Below are 17,473 nucleotides of genomic sequence, written 5' to 3'. Positions count from 1 at the left end.
CTCGTGTAAATATTTTAGTACACTTGAATTAAGACAAAAAAACGTAAAAATTCAGCAAGAGAAATATGCTTGTTCTAAATAAACAATACTGCAGATTTTATTTTCCCCTTAAAACAGAAAAAGAAGATTTTTTTTACATGTGACAAAGTCTGTCAGTGGAACTAGTACTTTTTAAAATTATTTTAAAATTTTAATTATTGACTTAAAACAAGCTTATTTATCTTGCTAAGCTGTTTCTTACGGCAGATAAACAGTTTTCCTGTAACTGTAAGTTGTTTGTCTGCCATTAGCACAGTTAGCAGTGAGTACATGAGGATGACTGACAGCGCTAGGACCCTCCTCCTGGATCCGCTTGGTCGTCTTTGATTGGGAGTGGTTCATTTCTTCAGACAGCGACAGTAGCTCAGGGAGCAGGTGGAGGAGATCGATCTTTTCACAGATAATGTGTCTCATAACAAATTGTCAACTTTTAACACGTATGTAAAAGCATATTCTTTACAAAAGCTGTATAATGCAGCTTTAATAAGCCAAATCAGACTATAAGATTGCAAAACTGAGTCAATGTTGTTTTCTTACACCTTTTTCTTTCTACACACACAGTTGTCTTTCATCTTATCGTATCCCCTCCTCTCATTCATACATTATCTCACTATCCTCCCCCGTCCTCCTCTCTCCCCCTCTCTCTCCCTCTCTCTCTTCTCTTCTCGCCCCCCCCTCCTACCGTTTCGACTGCAGCAGTTTTTCCTCAGCCTCCTGTCTTTCTCTCAGCAGCTTCTGCAGGTGAAGGATCTCCCTCTTGTAAGAAGCCGTCCTCCCCTCCGCAGCCTCCTCCAACGCTGCCAGCCTGGTTGACGCCTGCCTCCGGTATACCTGCACACGCACACGCGCGCGCACACACACACATGCAAAAAGGAATGATATGAGGAGTGTTGCTATGAAGAAGGTGGACTTAGATGAAGGACAGCGCAGCAGAGACAAGTGGAGTGGAGGAGGGGGTGTCACATACACTGGGACAAGGTGAGGAGTAACAGCAACACACACGCACGCAAGCACAAACTGCAATCTGTAGATTCCCCGTCCGCCCCCCATGCGACATGTTGTTGTTGTGAGAAACATTGGGACTTTTCCTGCATGTTCTTTTCGTCTGAAGTGTGTGTGTGTCTGGATGCGTGTGTTAGGCAGCATTTAGCTGGTAGGTTCAGATTAAAGGCGGCTGTGTGTACAGATTAGAAGCTGTTTTGCTGCTGACAGTTCTGAACTGTTGCTGGTAGTGCAGCACACACTCATACAAGTGGAATAAGAAGCTCCACTAATGAAAAACACTGACTGAGGAGCAAATAGGTGAGACCTCAGAGAAATAAGAAAAACGGACAAGAGCTGAAAAATATTTTATATTTTTGTGTGTGTGTGTGTGCATGTGTGTCACACCATCTCCTAGTTAAAGCATAAAATAAACATTCCTCCACGTCTGCACATAATGTCTGAATTTGAAAAATTTCCAATGATGATTGTGACACTTTTGCACAAAAGCAGCAACATGAAGAGCTTTTTCGTATTAATATGAATTTAATTAATATGAATTTAAATTTGCCAACTGACATTGATTGTGCTTCCAAAACTGCATAATCGCTTTATCGTAAACCAGAGACAGTAAAGAAAGATGAGAGAGAAGCTCTCTGATGTAATAATTCGAGCATTTGCCACGAGCAAATTTCACCCCTGAATGCTCCTGTCTGTTGTTTGCACAAAGACCGAGAAAAGACAGGGGAGCAAAGTAAACAAGTTGAACTTATTATATTAATCTTACAGTGTTTTTCTCTCAAGGGCGGAAAAAAAAGAAAGAGAAACTTGTTGCTGCTCCTTTAATTTCAGTGCTGCACTCTTTCTGTTCAGGCTTCTTCGAAGCGGTGACAGTAAACCATAAACTGCTGGGGTTTATAACAAGCTGTCCCCTTTGAGAAATTGGAGAGGATGCTTTGTTTTGTTTTTCCCATTTGGGCAGTATTCCTGATTTATAAAGCTATTGTGTGGCATCATACCACAAAAATACTCTCTTTTAAGCGTGCTTTTAAATCATCTTGAAATATACGTATATACATGCTCCTTTTTTCTAATTTCTCTACTCTACAACCTCAAACTTTCAGTTTTTGTTTTTTTCTTTTTTTGTCACTGACTAAAATAAATCATGTTGAATTTGAAATAAAAGAATACAATACATAGTCCAAATAAGATTAGAGTAGGGAAATCTGAAAAGTGTGGTGTGCATTTTTGTTCACCCGATCTGAAAGAATAATTTGTTGAAACCACGTTTCGCTGCAATCTGGAATTTCTAAGTCTGAACTTTTTGCCAATGTTTCTTTGGAAATTAGCTGAGGTTACATAGAAAAAATATATGTGAGTAGTCATTTTTAGGTCTGAACTTTGACTGGGCCATTCCAACATGTGAACTCTGGCTGTATGTTTAGGAGCTGCGTCTGTTTTCTCCCATGGTTCAGTTATGTTTAGCTCCACTAATCTTCAAATCAGCTCTGACCAACTTCCTCTGTTCCCTAGTAAAGAATGCAGGCCCACAGCATGATGCTTCCGCTTCTATGTTTCAAAGAATGATGTTTAGTGTTAGCTCTCCATCCCACATAACATTTTACAAGCAGACAAAACTGCTGCATTGGTCCACACCTTGTTGTTCACTCCAAAGTGACTTCTTCTTGCTTTATTTCTCCAGTAGCTTTTTTTCTTTGTAGTTCTTTGTAGTTCTGCCATACTCTTTCCATTTCCAGGTGATGGATGACTCTGAGCTATTGAACAGGCTTACAACCTAGATATTGTTCTATAACCTAAGCCTGTTTTAAAACTTCTCCATAACTTTACTCCTGACCTGCTGTGTTGCTTGGTCTCGACTCTCGTCAAAGTTTCAGTGAAACTTTGTCACCCGTTTCACTGAAACAGACGACAATCATAATCACAACCTGCCAGTCTGTCTAAAATCTACATCAATTTGGATTTGACTGATGGAAAGTTGTTCTGTTAGTTCAGTGGGATTCTCTGGCTTTCGTTTATACCTACAATAAATTACACACAGGTGAACTCTATAGCAAGTGTAGCAGCACTGAGAAAGGTACAAAACAGACCTTGAAGATACTCATTCATGTTCATCTTCCTAAAATCACTGTACACCATGAATAGCTATCTGGACTGCTGTAGACATTAGCTAGTTATAAATACCAGACTCTCTATGCCTGTCATCTTATTTGTTGAGATTAGTTGTTTAATGCATCATAAAGGGTTTTATAAGATAAAGAGGTGATATGGGATTAAAGCCACTAAGATTGTTAAAAATTCAGTAGAAATACGTTACAACTTGATGTCTGAAACCTTTGTCAAATTAAAATGTATGTACTCTCTTTGAGTCAACCTTAGCATTGTTCTTCTCCTCAGAATATCTTGATATTGAGGGTAAACATACTTTCATAATGTATTCCTCTCATTCCCTTCATGCAAACATAGAATTTACTCATCCGACAGACTTGTGATATTATATTTCATTTAATGAGACAGATGTGACTTTTAGCTCAAACTAAAGCTAGCCATGCATTGTGCAGAAACCTACCTACACTGCTCTACATACTCAGCTTCTCCAGCTTTTTACTTCAGAAGACAACTTGTTGCCAAGAATTTTATTTAGGTGTATCAGCATATGGAGGCAAAACTCCAAATACACACAACACTTTTCAGGTTTTTACAATGTTTTTTCAAAAACCGTGTATCGTTTTCCTTCCACGTCACAATTATTATTTTTTTAGTTTGTGTTGGCGGACCCTGATAAAAAATATACTTAAGTTTATGCTTGTGATATGACAGGGACATAGAGGCTTATGGATATTTTTGAAAGGCTCCAGATAAATCTGACAGAACCAGACTTTTCTTTTAACAAATTAAAATTGACTGAAAACATCACAATTTTTCCCTTTTTTGTGATAAACTGAAATGTAAACAGCCTAACGTCTTCTGCTTAAGAATTGGCAATTAGTATGCGTATCGCTGTAAGCGTTGGTGCATTATTGTTGGCCATGAAACATTTTTGACAAACTGCTGATAGATTTTTTTTCATATCAAAAATGAGTAGAAATAAAAACTACCAATATAAACACAAAGTCTGCATAACTGCATAGAGAATATGGCTTGCTTTTCTAATCCTTTTTGTGTTGAAATGAAGAAAAACAAATATACATATATGTCCAAACACTGTCCATTTACTCTACAGCATAATTCTCTACAAGTTCTTCAGGTAGGAAGCATCTCATTTTACCCCATAACGTGTCACCTCACTCCGGTGGAAATGTTGTGACAAACTGACACAAACCAGATTATTCCATTTTCCATCCTGTCACAAAATGTCTCCTTCCGTGCGAGTTGCAAATCTTGGTGCATCGCTGGCTGGCAGGTTTTAATTCTGTTCAGATGTTTCGCTGACATTTGCATTTTGTCGCAACGTTTATCCTTCTGCTAGCAAGCTACCGTGCAACAGTTTCAAGCAATAAGTTTCGAGCTGTGATTTTCAGTCAGCCTACTCCAGGTTAAGCTTTGCCACACAAATCGCCATGATTTGACTAAGATGAGATTGCATAAATTCAGGACAAATGCTCTGGTGAGTGAAGCAGACATGCAAAGACCAAATAAGAAAATGAAACATCGTAGAGCAAAGACAAGCAGAGGTGGATCTGAAGTGGGATGGAATGAAAGCAAAAAGAAAAGAATAACTAGGAACAAATTAAACCATTGACTATTAAATGTCCCTCTGCAAGGCAGTTATTCCCTGTTAATTCCCTCCTGTGCCAAGCGATGAATGCAAATGGTGCTGTCTGGGTCCAGAGCTTGCAGCCAGAGAATCCAAATGTCTCGGGGTGCACGGGGAGGCGTGAGGGCGCCAGCATCTGGCCAGCTGACGCGGTGACATTTAGCCTGCTCTGTAAGCTGCCAAACATCCAGCTGTCCCTGCCAGATTTAGCCCAAGGGGGCGCTCGCCTTCGCAACAAGGCAACGAGAATACTAATTACAGATGCAATAGTTGATTTTAACAACGGTTTTATCCACTGAAATTCTGATGATGCAAAGGACCGTGGAGTTTTCAGATCCTTTATTAGACCCTCGGAGCATCCTACAATGTGTTAGCATTACACATAATCAAAGGACAGAAACAAGATCCATCTGTATTTGATTACTGTGTTTGATCACCTTTACCATAAATGATGTGCATACTTGGATGATGTGCCATTATTTATTGCTTGTACAAATCAATCATGATCAACAAAATTGAACATTGATTTCTGTAACAATGGCCACTGTAGATATTGAACATTAAATTAGAATTAGAATTTGTTGTTTTTGTCACTGTACACGTATACAATGAGATTAAAACCCAACTCGAAAAATAGTGCAAACAATGCAATAAATATACACCATTTAAACATAAATTGGTGATATTTACAATCATATATATATTTAGGTAGATATGTACACATATACCATAATATAATCAGTGCATGTGAGAGATCAGGGTATTAATTGCTTTCAGAAATAAGATGTTTTGAGTTTGTTTTTGAGTAAATGCAAAAATATTCATCCCCTTAAAGTCGGTGAATATCGAATCTTTCCACACTCAGTGCTGTGATTGCAGCCACATGTACATCTACTAAACGCTGACTCTAAGGGTGTGAATATTTATGCAATCATTTATTTTTTGTTCAATATCTGTATTTGTCAACCAGTTGTAGAAATTAGTTTTTTCTTTGACAATGTTTTTTTTTTATCACTTTTTGTTGATCATGATTGCTTTCTAAAAGCAACAACAAAAAAAACATTATTAGTATATTTTATAGGCACTGTAGTGTAGACTGAAAAAAAAGTTTAAAAACACAATTTGAGATTCATAAAAACTTTATAATATTCTGTAAATTTCTGGCCTCGAACTTCCAGAGGTCTTACTTCATGTTTGTCTAAATGAATACGTTCAGGGGAGATTTCTGCTGAGGCAAACTTTAAATCTGCCAAAAATAGTAGTGAGCTGTTTTGTTTTTTCTGCTTTCTTGTCTTAGGACAAAGAATGAGGTGCAACTATTGTGCTAATTCCTACATATTTATGCTACCATGAATTGCAGTAACGTCCATTAATGTGCAATATCCTAATCCATTAAATTGAACTAAATTCAATAAGATGTAGAATAGAACTACCTCTGCTCATAACAAATAACTAAACCATGTCTGACTCTTAACATTTTAAGAACTAATATCTTCCACATGATCATAATAAACCTTGTTGGAAGCTGATCAGCGGGGCTGATAGCAGTCAGATGTCTGTGCAGCAGCAGACATAATGCAGAATGCTGGGAATGAGATTCGCTATCGGTCTTGACTTTGATTCTGAAAAATCCCAGCTAGAAGTGAACTAATTGTTTTACCTGAAAATATTGGAATCAAGTCTCTTGTTTTGAAAGAAAAACCTTCATATGCCATGCTTTTAATCTGACCAATAACTATCAGATTAAGGGTCATGTTAGCGCGTGCTAACATTCTGAAAAGGATTTACATTTCTCTGAATGAGCACCAGTGTTGTATCTGCCTCATGCTGCAGGCAGCAACTTTCACGCTCTTGCTGCAGAGCAGAGCCAAACACTGCATTGTAAACACTCTCCTCCCACCTGACCGGCTTGCTGTTATTTTAATTAACACCTCGCAATCTCAGTAACAACATCATGTCCCTTGATCCGTTCCATTAATTCACAAAATCAAATGCTACTTAAAGCCCCTGAGGCAATAACTCTATTCAACAAGCTATAAAGCGTCCGTCCGCGCATGTATAAACAGATTAACCTTTTCGGCTCTAATTAGGCAACTGCAACATCCGTCTCAGTGCATCAAACAGAGGAGGGACCAGTTCACTGCGTGGAGGAGGAAGAAGCTGGTAGGAAACGCAGGACTTCAACTGACTGAGCTGGTTTGTAAAGTGTTGGAAAGCAGACAGAGTGACAGAGCAAACGGATTCCTTTGTAATAATTGGATTTTAATGGGGCTTTTTAGGGTCTGAACATGAAAATAAGGCAGACATGTATATAAAAAAACCAAATACTTAAAATCTGACAAACTATGGGAGATATAAAAGAAAAAAAACTATTAACCTGTTTTTGCCATTTTGTTCTGTGATACAGATGGATGTGCCGATGCAGAGCACGTCAACATCAGTTTTCAGGTCTTACCACAGATTCTCAATTTGATTTGGGTCTTTACTTTGACTAGGCCATTCTACCATATGAATATTGTTTGATCTAAATGATTTTATATCAGCGCTGGTTGAATGTTTAGAGTTTTTGTCCTGCTGGAAGTCAAGTCTTTAGTCGTCTCCAACAGGTTTTCCTCCAAGATTGCCCCCGTATTTAGCTCCACCCATCTTCATATGAACTCTGACCCTTGTTTCTGCTGAACAGGAATGAAGCATAATACTGCCACCACTCTGGTTCATCACACAGATGCTTTTATTAGGGTGGGTACATTGTTACTTGCTCCAAAAAGTTCAATATCAGTCTCCTACATGCTTCCTGGCAAACTGTAAACATAACTTACAGCTTTCTCCCAACAATGGTTCTTCTTGCTGCCTCACATAAAGTCCAGATTTTTTTTTTCTCTTGATATTCACGATGCCGCTTGTTGGACTGGATGTTGTTTTTTGTGTTCAAGCGATCATTTCTTGCTCTGTCCCACTTTCCCAAACAGAATTGGGAATAAAAAGAGAATTTGTTTACTCAGCTCTGTTTACATGGAACATGTTGCAAAAAGACAGAAAATTAGCTGAACTTATTTCATTGAACATTTTTAAGACTTTAGAGAGGAATTCTTCAAATTGTGACAGTTTTTAAACATTATTTGTATGGCATTTTAATTGTGTATCTACTTGGAATTGTTGAAAAAGAGATTTTTAATCTCAGTGGGACTTTCCTGGTTAAATAAAGGTAAAAGAAAAAATAAAATAGAGGTATCAGAATAAAGCAGGCAGCTTCTTTTTTAAATAGAAAAACAGCAAAGTTGATAGGAAACTTCTATCAACTTGAAAGGGAATCTGCAAGATTCCCTTCATTTTCTGCAACCTAACCCAACAAAAGACCTACACTTGTTGCATTTTGCTCACATTCAGTATTTTTTAAAACCATGTTGTCATGCTGAGAATGCTTCAGAATCACATATTTAATTTGTCACATGCCCATCACTTAAAATACCCATAATATACAACAAAGTTTGTATTATTAACATGACAAAGCTGTTGAAAAAGTTCAAGCGGTATAAATAGTTTTGCAAAGCGGCTGTGCGACCAGTGGAAAGCTGAGAGTCACAAGCATCTACATGAGGTCACCGCTCAGGTCAACCTACACACACTAATTAACCTGCAGCATGTTTATGCACTGCGGGTGAAATGCAATTAGAGCAAACACACAAAGTCCTGCCTGGACACAGTCCTGCTGAGATGATGCTTTTTAAAATATGATGTGTAACATGGCGAAAACATATTCCCCAGTTTTAGAATTTGATGTTATTGCACCTAAAATGATCATCTGTACTTTGCTGAAGCAAAAAATATTTTACTTGGCATGGAATCATGATCCCTTGCTGCAGAACAGAGTTATTTTCTGTCAGTGAGCAGCCAGTTCAACCAATAAGTCGTTTCGCTTGTGAGCTGCATTTTGATGAGGACATAAAAGAGTTTGAAACTTTGATGTGGCTGCTTTTTATTCTAGATTTTGTATAAATTAGTCACAAAATCTTCAGCAGTAGATAGCTTGGTTGCGGCTGTGTTTACGCAAGCGAATAAAGATGCTCCTTCCATAGCTGGTAACTCATACGGCTTTTAAATAGCTGCAGAGGAAATAAAACTGTTTCTAAAACTGTAGAAAGATCAGCTTCTGCAGACTGCAAAGCTTTTTAAAAAGATATTTTCCCCTTGACAACTCTAGTCCTTATGTTGAGATCAGAGCAATCCATGTTCTGGTTGTTTTGTTTTGGGTTTTTTTTCCCTTCTCTCTGCCTTATGCCATCCTGTCCCACCTGCATCAGCTGGCAGGAAGCTACATACCCAGTTATAGGTCACATGCATTGCTGCTTAGGCTGCTCATGAAATATGCATTGATAGGCATAATCCTGACACGCTGGAAAAACTAAAAATACCTGATTTGTCATGAGTGGAGTTCGAAGGAGAAGAGGTGTATAAATACTGAGGGAGTGAATGCTGGCCTAATCAAGGAAAGGAACACAAAACAATAATCAAATCCCAGGACATGACACTTTTGGCCTAACAGCACACACATTCAGTTGTGTTTCCATAAAACATGGAATGCTAAAACTACAAAAAAAATAAATAAAAAAAGAAACATTTTATGCACAAACTGGGAAATCTCCCAGTTTTTATACGTCCTCATTCAGTATCTAGAAGTCAACAGTGACTGAGTTAGGTGGGACATTGACACTGTGTAATAATTTGTTATAATGTTTTATTTTCCTGCACTTTAAAGCTACTGCGTTTTATATGTGTTATTGATTTTAATAACGTTGACGTCTGTTTGGGCTCTGAATTAGTTTGAATATTCTGACAACAGCAATATCAGCGTCTTCTGATCAATTCTGAGGTGATTCACATAGAGGATATTCTGACAGCAAAGGTCAACACTTTCCATAGCGATCGGCACAGATAAGAGGCAGATAAAAGATGTGTATGTGTGTGTATCTTGGGGATTGGTGGATGAAGGGCTGACAACCAAGACAAAGGCAATTGGAAGAATTTCATCTTCGAAAAAAATCCCAGGGCAGACATACATACTCCAAAAAAATTTCAACATTTTTGTAATTTCTCACATTTTAGTGCATGCTTTGCTTTTCTAACTTTACAGTCTGATCCCAAACAATAACACAGAGTTTAATTTAGTATTTTAGCTCATGTAGTTCTTGTATGCTAATGTAAAAACGTGTTGTTAATGTGTATTCCTAACCAAAAAAACACCCTGATACCAGATTAAACCTGGGGATACAAACATTATTGGCTTTACAAAACATGAAATAGAAACATGGCTCTGATTTGATCCATAATCCACTTAGATACAAAACTATAGAAACAGAGTTAGTGTAAATGCAGTTCCTGAGATTAATGAGGAGGACGTAATGTAAGAGGGTGATTTTTTTAACGAGGGGTCGTGTGAACACACGTATTCACGTGATTTTAATTGCAAAATTGTGTTTTTTCCACATTAGCGGAATATCCATAACATTTTGTGCACATTTGTAATGGAAAAGCAGCTGCTGAGTGCCGTGAAGGAAATCTCTTTCAGCGCTTTGTATTTGCAGCATCCATATTTTTCGCTGCCAGCTACAGAGGCTGAAAGCCCTTGTGGATCTGTGTGTCACAATAATTAGATCCCTAAATTAGTCCAGACGCATAAGAAATGATGTTATCTGAAGGAAGCTCTGAACCGTGTTTTTTTTTCCGTTCAACATTTGCCTTGATATAAGGAGCCCTGAGTTTTGTCCTTGGGACAGCACAAGCAGTTTCTTCTGTCTGACATGTTTCAGGGGGCTTTTTAACGCAACAGACCTGTTGCTGAAATATTTAACAGTCAGCAAGTCAAAGAGGAGCCTGTTGGACTTTTGCCAGCCTTCATCTATTCAGTGTATATTTTATGATTATGAATGAATGCATGACAGCCTTTCTTTACATTGCTTCTCCGTGATTGGAAGAGGACGGGCTATTGCATTAAAATAGGTGTTAGAAAATAGGCAATATGCAGGACCAAACACATTCAAAAAGATAAATCAGAGCCCTTTTCAGCAGTTCCGACAAACCCTGTTAACCTTTACTAATTCATTTTTAATTAGCCACAAAGACTGTACTTCCCTTGCTGATTGCCACTTTCGGAGAATACATTACAGAATGCACAGAAGTACTGCACCATCCTTTAGGAAATGAATAATAGAAGAAGAATTGATTGTACTAAACACACAAGATGTACGTACCAACACTTTGGAGATACTAATAATAAATTCCTCAAATTGAAGAAGAAGACGACGAAGAAGAAGACGAAGACGACGAAGAAGACGAAGAAGAAGACGAAGAAGAAGACGACGAAGACGAAGAAGAAGAACAAGAAGAAGTATACAAGAAGTATACATTTCTTGCAAACTGAAGTCTGGGAGCTGTGACTGGTGCTTGAATTGAAATGATATTATGTTGCCCTCAAAACAGGCTCAGGAGACCAAGTACACAAACAGTCTGACTGGCAATCTGGGCTGTGAGTCAATGGCTGTCAAACTGAATGGCAGAATGCAAAGACCCTAAGATGACTGGCACATCGCTGAGTTTGTTGTTGTAATGGATTTATGCTCATAGTTTATTGCATGTACAGCTTCAGAAAGGGTTAAACATATGGTTTTTGGATTAACTTAATCCAGAAAGATACATCAAAGGGATAAATATGGATATGAGAGTTAATTTAGTTTAAAACATACAAAGACCAACAGGGCTGAAACGACTAATCGCGTTAATCAGGATTAATTCATTAGTGAAATGATTGTCAACTAATTTAGTAATTGATTAATCATTAACCAGAGCATACTTACTCAAAAAATGCCATTAGCTAAAAGAACATTACACACAGAGCAGTAGTTCTCTGAAATAAAGTCTCATATTAAGCACATTTTGCTATCCAATTATGAGCAAGTTAATCAAAATAAAAAAAAAAAGCTCAACAGATCAATCCTGCACTATATTGATCTTAAAAGAAAGGGCTGAACTTGTCACATGTTGATGCTAGAAGTGTTTTTTTTTTAGCTGCATATGGATCATTTGCTACAAATGATCAAACGTACACTAACAGAATGCTATGTTATGTATATATATATATTCTAATTTAAAAAATGAATTAAATTATCAGTTTTATTTGCATCTTTTAATGCATCTCTAATATTGGATAAATAAGGCTTAAGTGGTTAAATGCAAAATGTAGAATGTGCCACATTTTTGTATCAGCTTAATTGTCACAATAATCAAAAGATTAATCGGTAACTAAAATAAACTCTATAGACGTATATACATACAACAGACATAAATATTCATAATACATCAATAAATCAGCCCAATAATCAGCTACGACTGGAAATGATGAGCACTGATCGTGACATTCTGCTAGGAAATGTGTGTGTTGGGGTGAGGAGGGTGGTGGGTTAGTTTCGTCTGAAGCAGGATTATAAACAAAGCACGTCCCGACAGCTGCGGCCTCCCCCAGGCCACTTAGTTTGCACACAGAAACTACAAGTCAGTGTTGTCTTCAGCTGTCTGTGAGCACATCGAAGGCCGAGTATAAGCTAGCCCTGACCCATCAGAGGGTCTTTGACCAGAGCTGCAACAATTAATCTCAAACTTTTATCCTTTGGACTAACAAAGCCTTCTTTTTCTGATCTTTTAAAGCAATAATAAAAAAGAAATTTAAGGTTCTTTGAGTGAGTCATGACATTATTTTTATATTCCCATATCTTAATGGATAAAAGAATCTGAGTGCTAGTAGGAGGTGAAACTTGAACTGTTTTCTTACCTACTCAAAGGACAGAACTGAAGTAACAAGTTTTGTGTCCAAATTGAAAGCTTTTCAAATCAAATGGAAAATGAAAATGAATTTTATATGAGATCACTTTCAATTATTCTGGAAAGTCATTATCAGCAGGACAATACTAATGCAAAACTGACTGAGTAGCTTTTCATCTCATTTTTATCAAAACACAGTGTAGTCTTCAGGAACCCAAAGATTAAACAACATGTAAGTTTTATTATCATGCTTGTTATCATATCTTATCTACCATAATATTGTTAATTATAAACTAACAATATTGGTAGTATTCTTTTACTTTCAGGTTCTCGAACTGGAAGGAGGCCAATAGATACCAGCTGAAGTACAAAGCATCCCTAAAGATTAAACTCTACATATTGCCGTATTAAAATGCCATAATAACAGTCTTAAGAGCCCAGGCCTTAATAGTCTGATAAAAGGTTGAATCTTGTTCCTTAGAAAGAACTACATGTTACATAAAACTTGATAAGTGGACCTTGAAGGAAGCTGTTCCCAAGAAAACAGCAGATCTTAAATCACTACAAACAAGTAACATTTTGTTACTATGGAATCACGATTTACCTCTTTTTAAATGATAGGGCACCAGTTGTCCTTCAAAGAGCTACAACCAAATGGCTTCTAATTGTATCCAATATTCAATCTAGCAAAGACGGATCAATCCAAAGTAAAGCAGCTATTTGGTTGAATAGTGATAATTTATATTGAATATATAAACTATATTCAAACAGTTTATATTCAAATGAAGGCAAAATTAATTTGCAGAAGAAGTGGAAATAAAGCAAAGACCTCTATGACCTAACAACTGCTTTAACTCTGTAGTCCAGTCAAGAACTGAGAGAAAATGTTAAAGAAGTAAAACCTTCTATCACCTTTCCCCACAGATCAATATCACCACTGGGTTTTGCTTTGCCACAAAGGGCACAGGGATGACACCCTGATCTAATTCCCAGGCCATAAATCATTCATCACCAGCAGGTACACACAGTCAGAGCAGTCAGAGAAGATGGCAAACCCCTGACCTTTTCACGCTGGGAACTAAAGCATCCTCTTGCTTCTGTCTGTTCCCCTACGTCTCGCTGACTCCCCCTTTCAGCTAAACATAACCATTTCTAAATCTAATACTCTCTTTTCAATCTGTTCCCATATGTGTCCCCCAGAACATGACTTGAAGATGAGCAGTCCTCCGACTACTTCAGCAGAGAAGCCCTGTCCTCCCCTAGAGGAATTAGAGTGTAAAATCTGCTACCAGCGCTACAATGCCAACAACAGGAAGCCTAAGATCCTGGACTGCCTACATCGGGTGTGCTCTCGATGCCTCGTTAAGATTCTGGACGTCACCGACGGAGCGGGCTGCGTCCCCTGCCCCTTCTGCCGACACCAAACTGAAATCACTGAGTACCAGGTCTCCGCCCTGCCTGATGACGTCAACATCATGTCCCACCTGACAACACGAGAAAAGTTCTGCAGTTTGGACAAGAAGAGGGAGGTGGTCTTGACGCCAAAGAATTTGTCCTCCACCAGTCCGTCCCATGACTCCTCAAACTGCCTGGTCATCACCATCATGGAGGTTCAGAGGGACTTGCAGCACTCTCCGAGCCACAACGGCAGCTCGGATATTTACGCCGACCAGAGCCTGGACTCTGTGTCAATCGGTTCCAACGGACCCACAGATCATGATGCGCTTTCGAAGCTCTGCAATCACGTCCCACGTATCCTGGTGTGGCTGCTTGGTTTCTTATACTTTGGTTCGTTGCCCTTAGGAATCTATTTGTTAGTGATCCAGAGAGTGACTCTAGGAATCGTATGTGTTAGCTTAGTGCCATCGAGTCTGACAGTTTGCCTAGTGTATGGGTTTTGTCAGTGCCTGTGTCAGGGCATGTGTGACTGCTTTGCCCGGGGCTGAGAGTATGGAAACCAGTGAACCGAGGGATAAAGATAAAGTAAGCTCCAGAAGTAAGAAAGCTAGGGTGATATCATCCTCTTCATGGGGCTTAATAGCTCTCCTAGCACGCAGCTGTCCTCATGCATATAAAGGACCACGCAGAAAGAAACAGAAACCTATCTTTAGTGATGTGCTCTGCTTTCTTCACGCCTACTGCTTCAATATCAGTTTGGTCAAGAGGAACAGAATCACTGACAAGCTCAGTCTGCGACTGGAGCCTGCAGTACACCTACAGTCCTGTGATGTACGTCTCTGTGTATGTGCCTGAGTTGTTCCGTGTTGTGACTATGAGCTGGTCTTACAGCCTTTTAGAGCAAGCACTCGATATTTCACACAAGCAGATTTAGGAGGAAATGACATAACCATACATTGCGAAAGTATTGATACTAACTGAGTTCGTCTCATTTTGTCATGCTTCAACAAACTTCAATATATCTTAGGGTAATTTTAGGTTACATATATGTAATCTAAAATATACCAAGATAAATTAGGGCATGATGGACATTCCTCATTGAAACAAACATTAAACTTTCTGGTTATGCAAAACATCATGAGTGAAGAAAAACTAACCAAACATGAAACATCATGCTGTGGGGATGCCTTTCCTCATTTGGTACCAGCAAATTGTTCAATGGTTGATATGAGAACGAAGTTACAGTAAATGCAGTGTAATCCTAAAAGAAAACCCGCTAAGAGGCCACAAAAGACTTGAGACTGGGTCACAGTTTCACCTTTTAGAAGGATGAGAACACTTAACTTACAGTCAGAATTGCAATTATAGAATCAATTTAAGCATGTCCATTTGTTAAAATGATCGACTCACAGACACACTATGTCTAATCTGACTTAGCTTGAGCTATTTTGCAAAGTAGAATATGTAAAAAAAAATAAGTGTCCTGATGTGGAAAGCACTTGCAGCTTTAATTCCAACAACAACCATTGCCAGAGGGGGTGAATAGAAAAAGTTTTGAAAAGATTTTGATAAGCATGTATTTTTTCCTTCCACTGCACAAACATGGTCAACTTGATGTTGGTCTATATAACACAAAATGCAAATGAAGTACATTGCGGTTTGTTTTCGTACCTTGGAAAAATGTGGAAAAACTTTAAGAAGTATGAGTCCTTTTATGAGACATACATTGAAATTAGAGAACATATTTACTTATTATGCAGCAAAGTGAGATAAGGAAGACTGTATAGGAAATCAAATCCTGTGAAAAAAGGGGAGTTACATATGCGGTAACTCCCCTGCAGCACAACCAGAAAAAGTTTAATTTTCCAAACTTATCTTGTATAAATGATATAAATGATTGGTACATTCCAACCCCCGATGGTTCTGCTATATCTGTTCCAACAATGGTACTAGCCAATGTTATTCATTTTGTTTAACTGAAGCTGAGACGCAATATCATGGTGGTCGTCTCATAAAGGTTAAAGAAAACATCTATAATATCGGTAAATATCGGTGATTGCCATAACAGAAATTTTAATATCAGATATTGATATTGGCCCAAATTTTCATATCAGGTCATTTCTAGTTCTAAGGTTTGCATACAGTTATAAGACTACATAAGCTATAAGTTTATTTAATGTAAATCATATACTTTCCAATCAGATACAAGTCTGGAGTTACAATTTGTATGTTTAGGATTGAATGATTTTCCAAAAGGTGTTTTTTTTTAATAACTCCGTCTATTTTTTTGTTGTTGTTCTTGTGTCAAATTTGTATGCAAGACATTGTGGACTGATGCAGAAAAGTCTGATATTTCCAGCAGCACCTCAGAGAAAGCTAAAAACTGTTTAACTTTCTAATAATAATTCTGATATGTGAGCTGCACTGCTGTTCACAAACAAGGTGGTTTGAATTGTACGGGTTTCATAGACGCACAAAGCGTTTGTGTGTTCAGAGCCAAGACTGTGCCAAATAATATGACAAACTCCATCCTTCAGGCTTTTACACAGCCAGAGTCAATTTAACTTCTTTTGTGTGTGTCGATGACTGAGGGCTTTGGAATGACTTGTTTTATGCATTTAATGATAAAATTCCAGTAATAATTTTGCAATTTGAAACTATTTGTCATCGGAGAGCAAATGCAGCCATTTAGGATGGGTTTTCAGAAAGGCTTTTGGTCTAATAAAAATTCTGGAAATTCCTTTATGTTTCGGTTTGACTGCCACAAATCAGCTTCAAATTTGACCATGTTGATGTTCTCACAGTAACAACCATCTGAACTCCAAAGCCTAAAGTTTTTCTTTCTTAAATGTTCTTCACCTCTTTCAATCACACTTTTCTGCCTGTGTCAATGCCCTCTCCAAAGTTTCCCCTTGTTTGTACACTGTTTGCTTAATACCACACAATTATACACAGTTGCCATAAGAAGATGAAATAAACGGGGAATTATTTTCTATATAAAGCATGTCTTTGACTCTACCTACTGCTTCGCACATCAGTCAGACTGAATGCAAACGAGAACCAAAATTATCGTCATGAGTGGATCAGCCACACTCCATTAAATCAGGCTTGAAGAGACACCAACACACTCAGGTCATACTTCAAAAATCAATCAAAATTATTTTTAGGGAGCAAAACGTTAAAAAAAAAAAAAAAACAGACCAGTTGTCTTGTAATTGTAGGTATTTTACTACAAAGCCAGCTATGTTGTTCATGAAGTCTGACTACTAAATGAGAATAAAAAATTAAATCACAATTATTATTATATTATACTAGAGATAAATCTAACAATCACACAGGAAGACTTGGAGGATACAATATTTCAAGAGTCATGAATTTTCACTCTGAATCGTAATAACATATTTAGTCCATTGGATTAATTGTTAAATAATTGTGAATTTTGCAAGTCTGTTAGCTGCTAAAGCTAAC

General features: G+C 37.8%; 2 protein-coding genes across 6 annotated transcripts in view; one reads left to right on the top strand and one right to left on the bottom strand.

The window, feature by feature from the left end:
• cep89 (centrosomal protein 89) overlaps positions 1-17,473 on the bottom strand; it is a 42,441-nt gene that overhangs the window by 9,478 nt on the left and 15,490 nt on the right. For all 5 annotated transcript variants that reach the window (XM_016666693.1, XM_016666695.1, XM_016666694.1 and 2 more), the window contains exon 17: positions 722-870. In XM_016666693.1, the coding sequence (XP_016522179.1) occupies positions 722-870 (149 nt within the window). The remainder of the gene's footprint in view (positions 1-721; positions 871-17,473) is intronic.
• On the top strand, positions 869-17,002 carry LOC103131490 (E3 ubiquitin-protein ligase RNF182). Its single transcript, XM_007543144.2, has 2 exons — positions 869-1,017; positions 13,808-17,002. Exons 1-2 carry the CDS (start codon positions 954-956, stop codon positions 14,551-14,553), a joined length of 810 nt encoding a protein of 269 aa, XP_007543206.1. The 5' UTR covers positions 869-953; the 3' UTR covers positions 14,554-17,002.

This window comes from Poecilia formosa, unplaced genomic scaffold (assembly GCF_000485575.1).
Source record: "Poecilia formosa unplaced genomic scaffold, Poecilia_formosa-5.1.2 Scaffold775, whole genome shotgun sequence".
Lineage (NCBI taxonomy): Eukaryota > Metazoa > Chordata > Actinopteri > Cyprinodontiformes > Poeciliidae > Poecilia > Poecilia formosa.
This window is presented reverse-complemented; position numbering and strand designations above follow the sequence as displayed.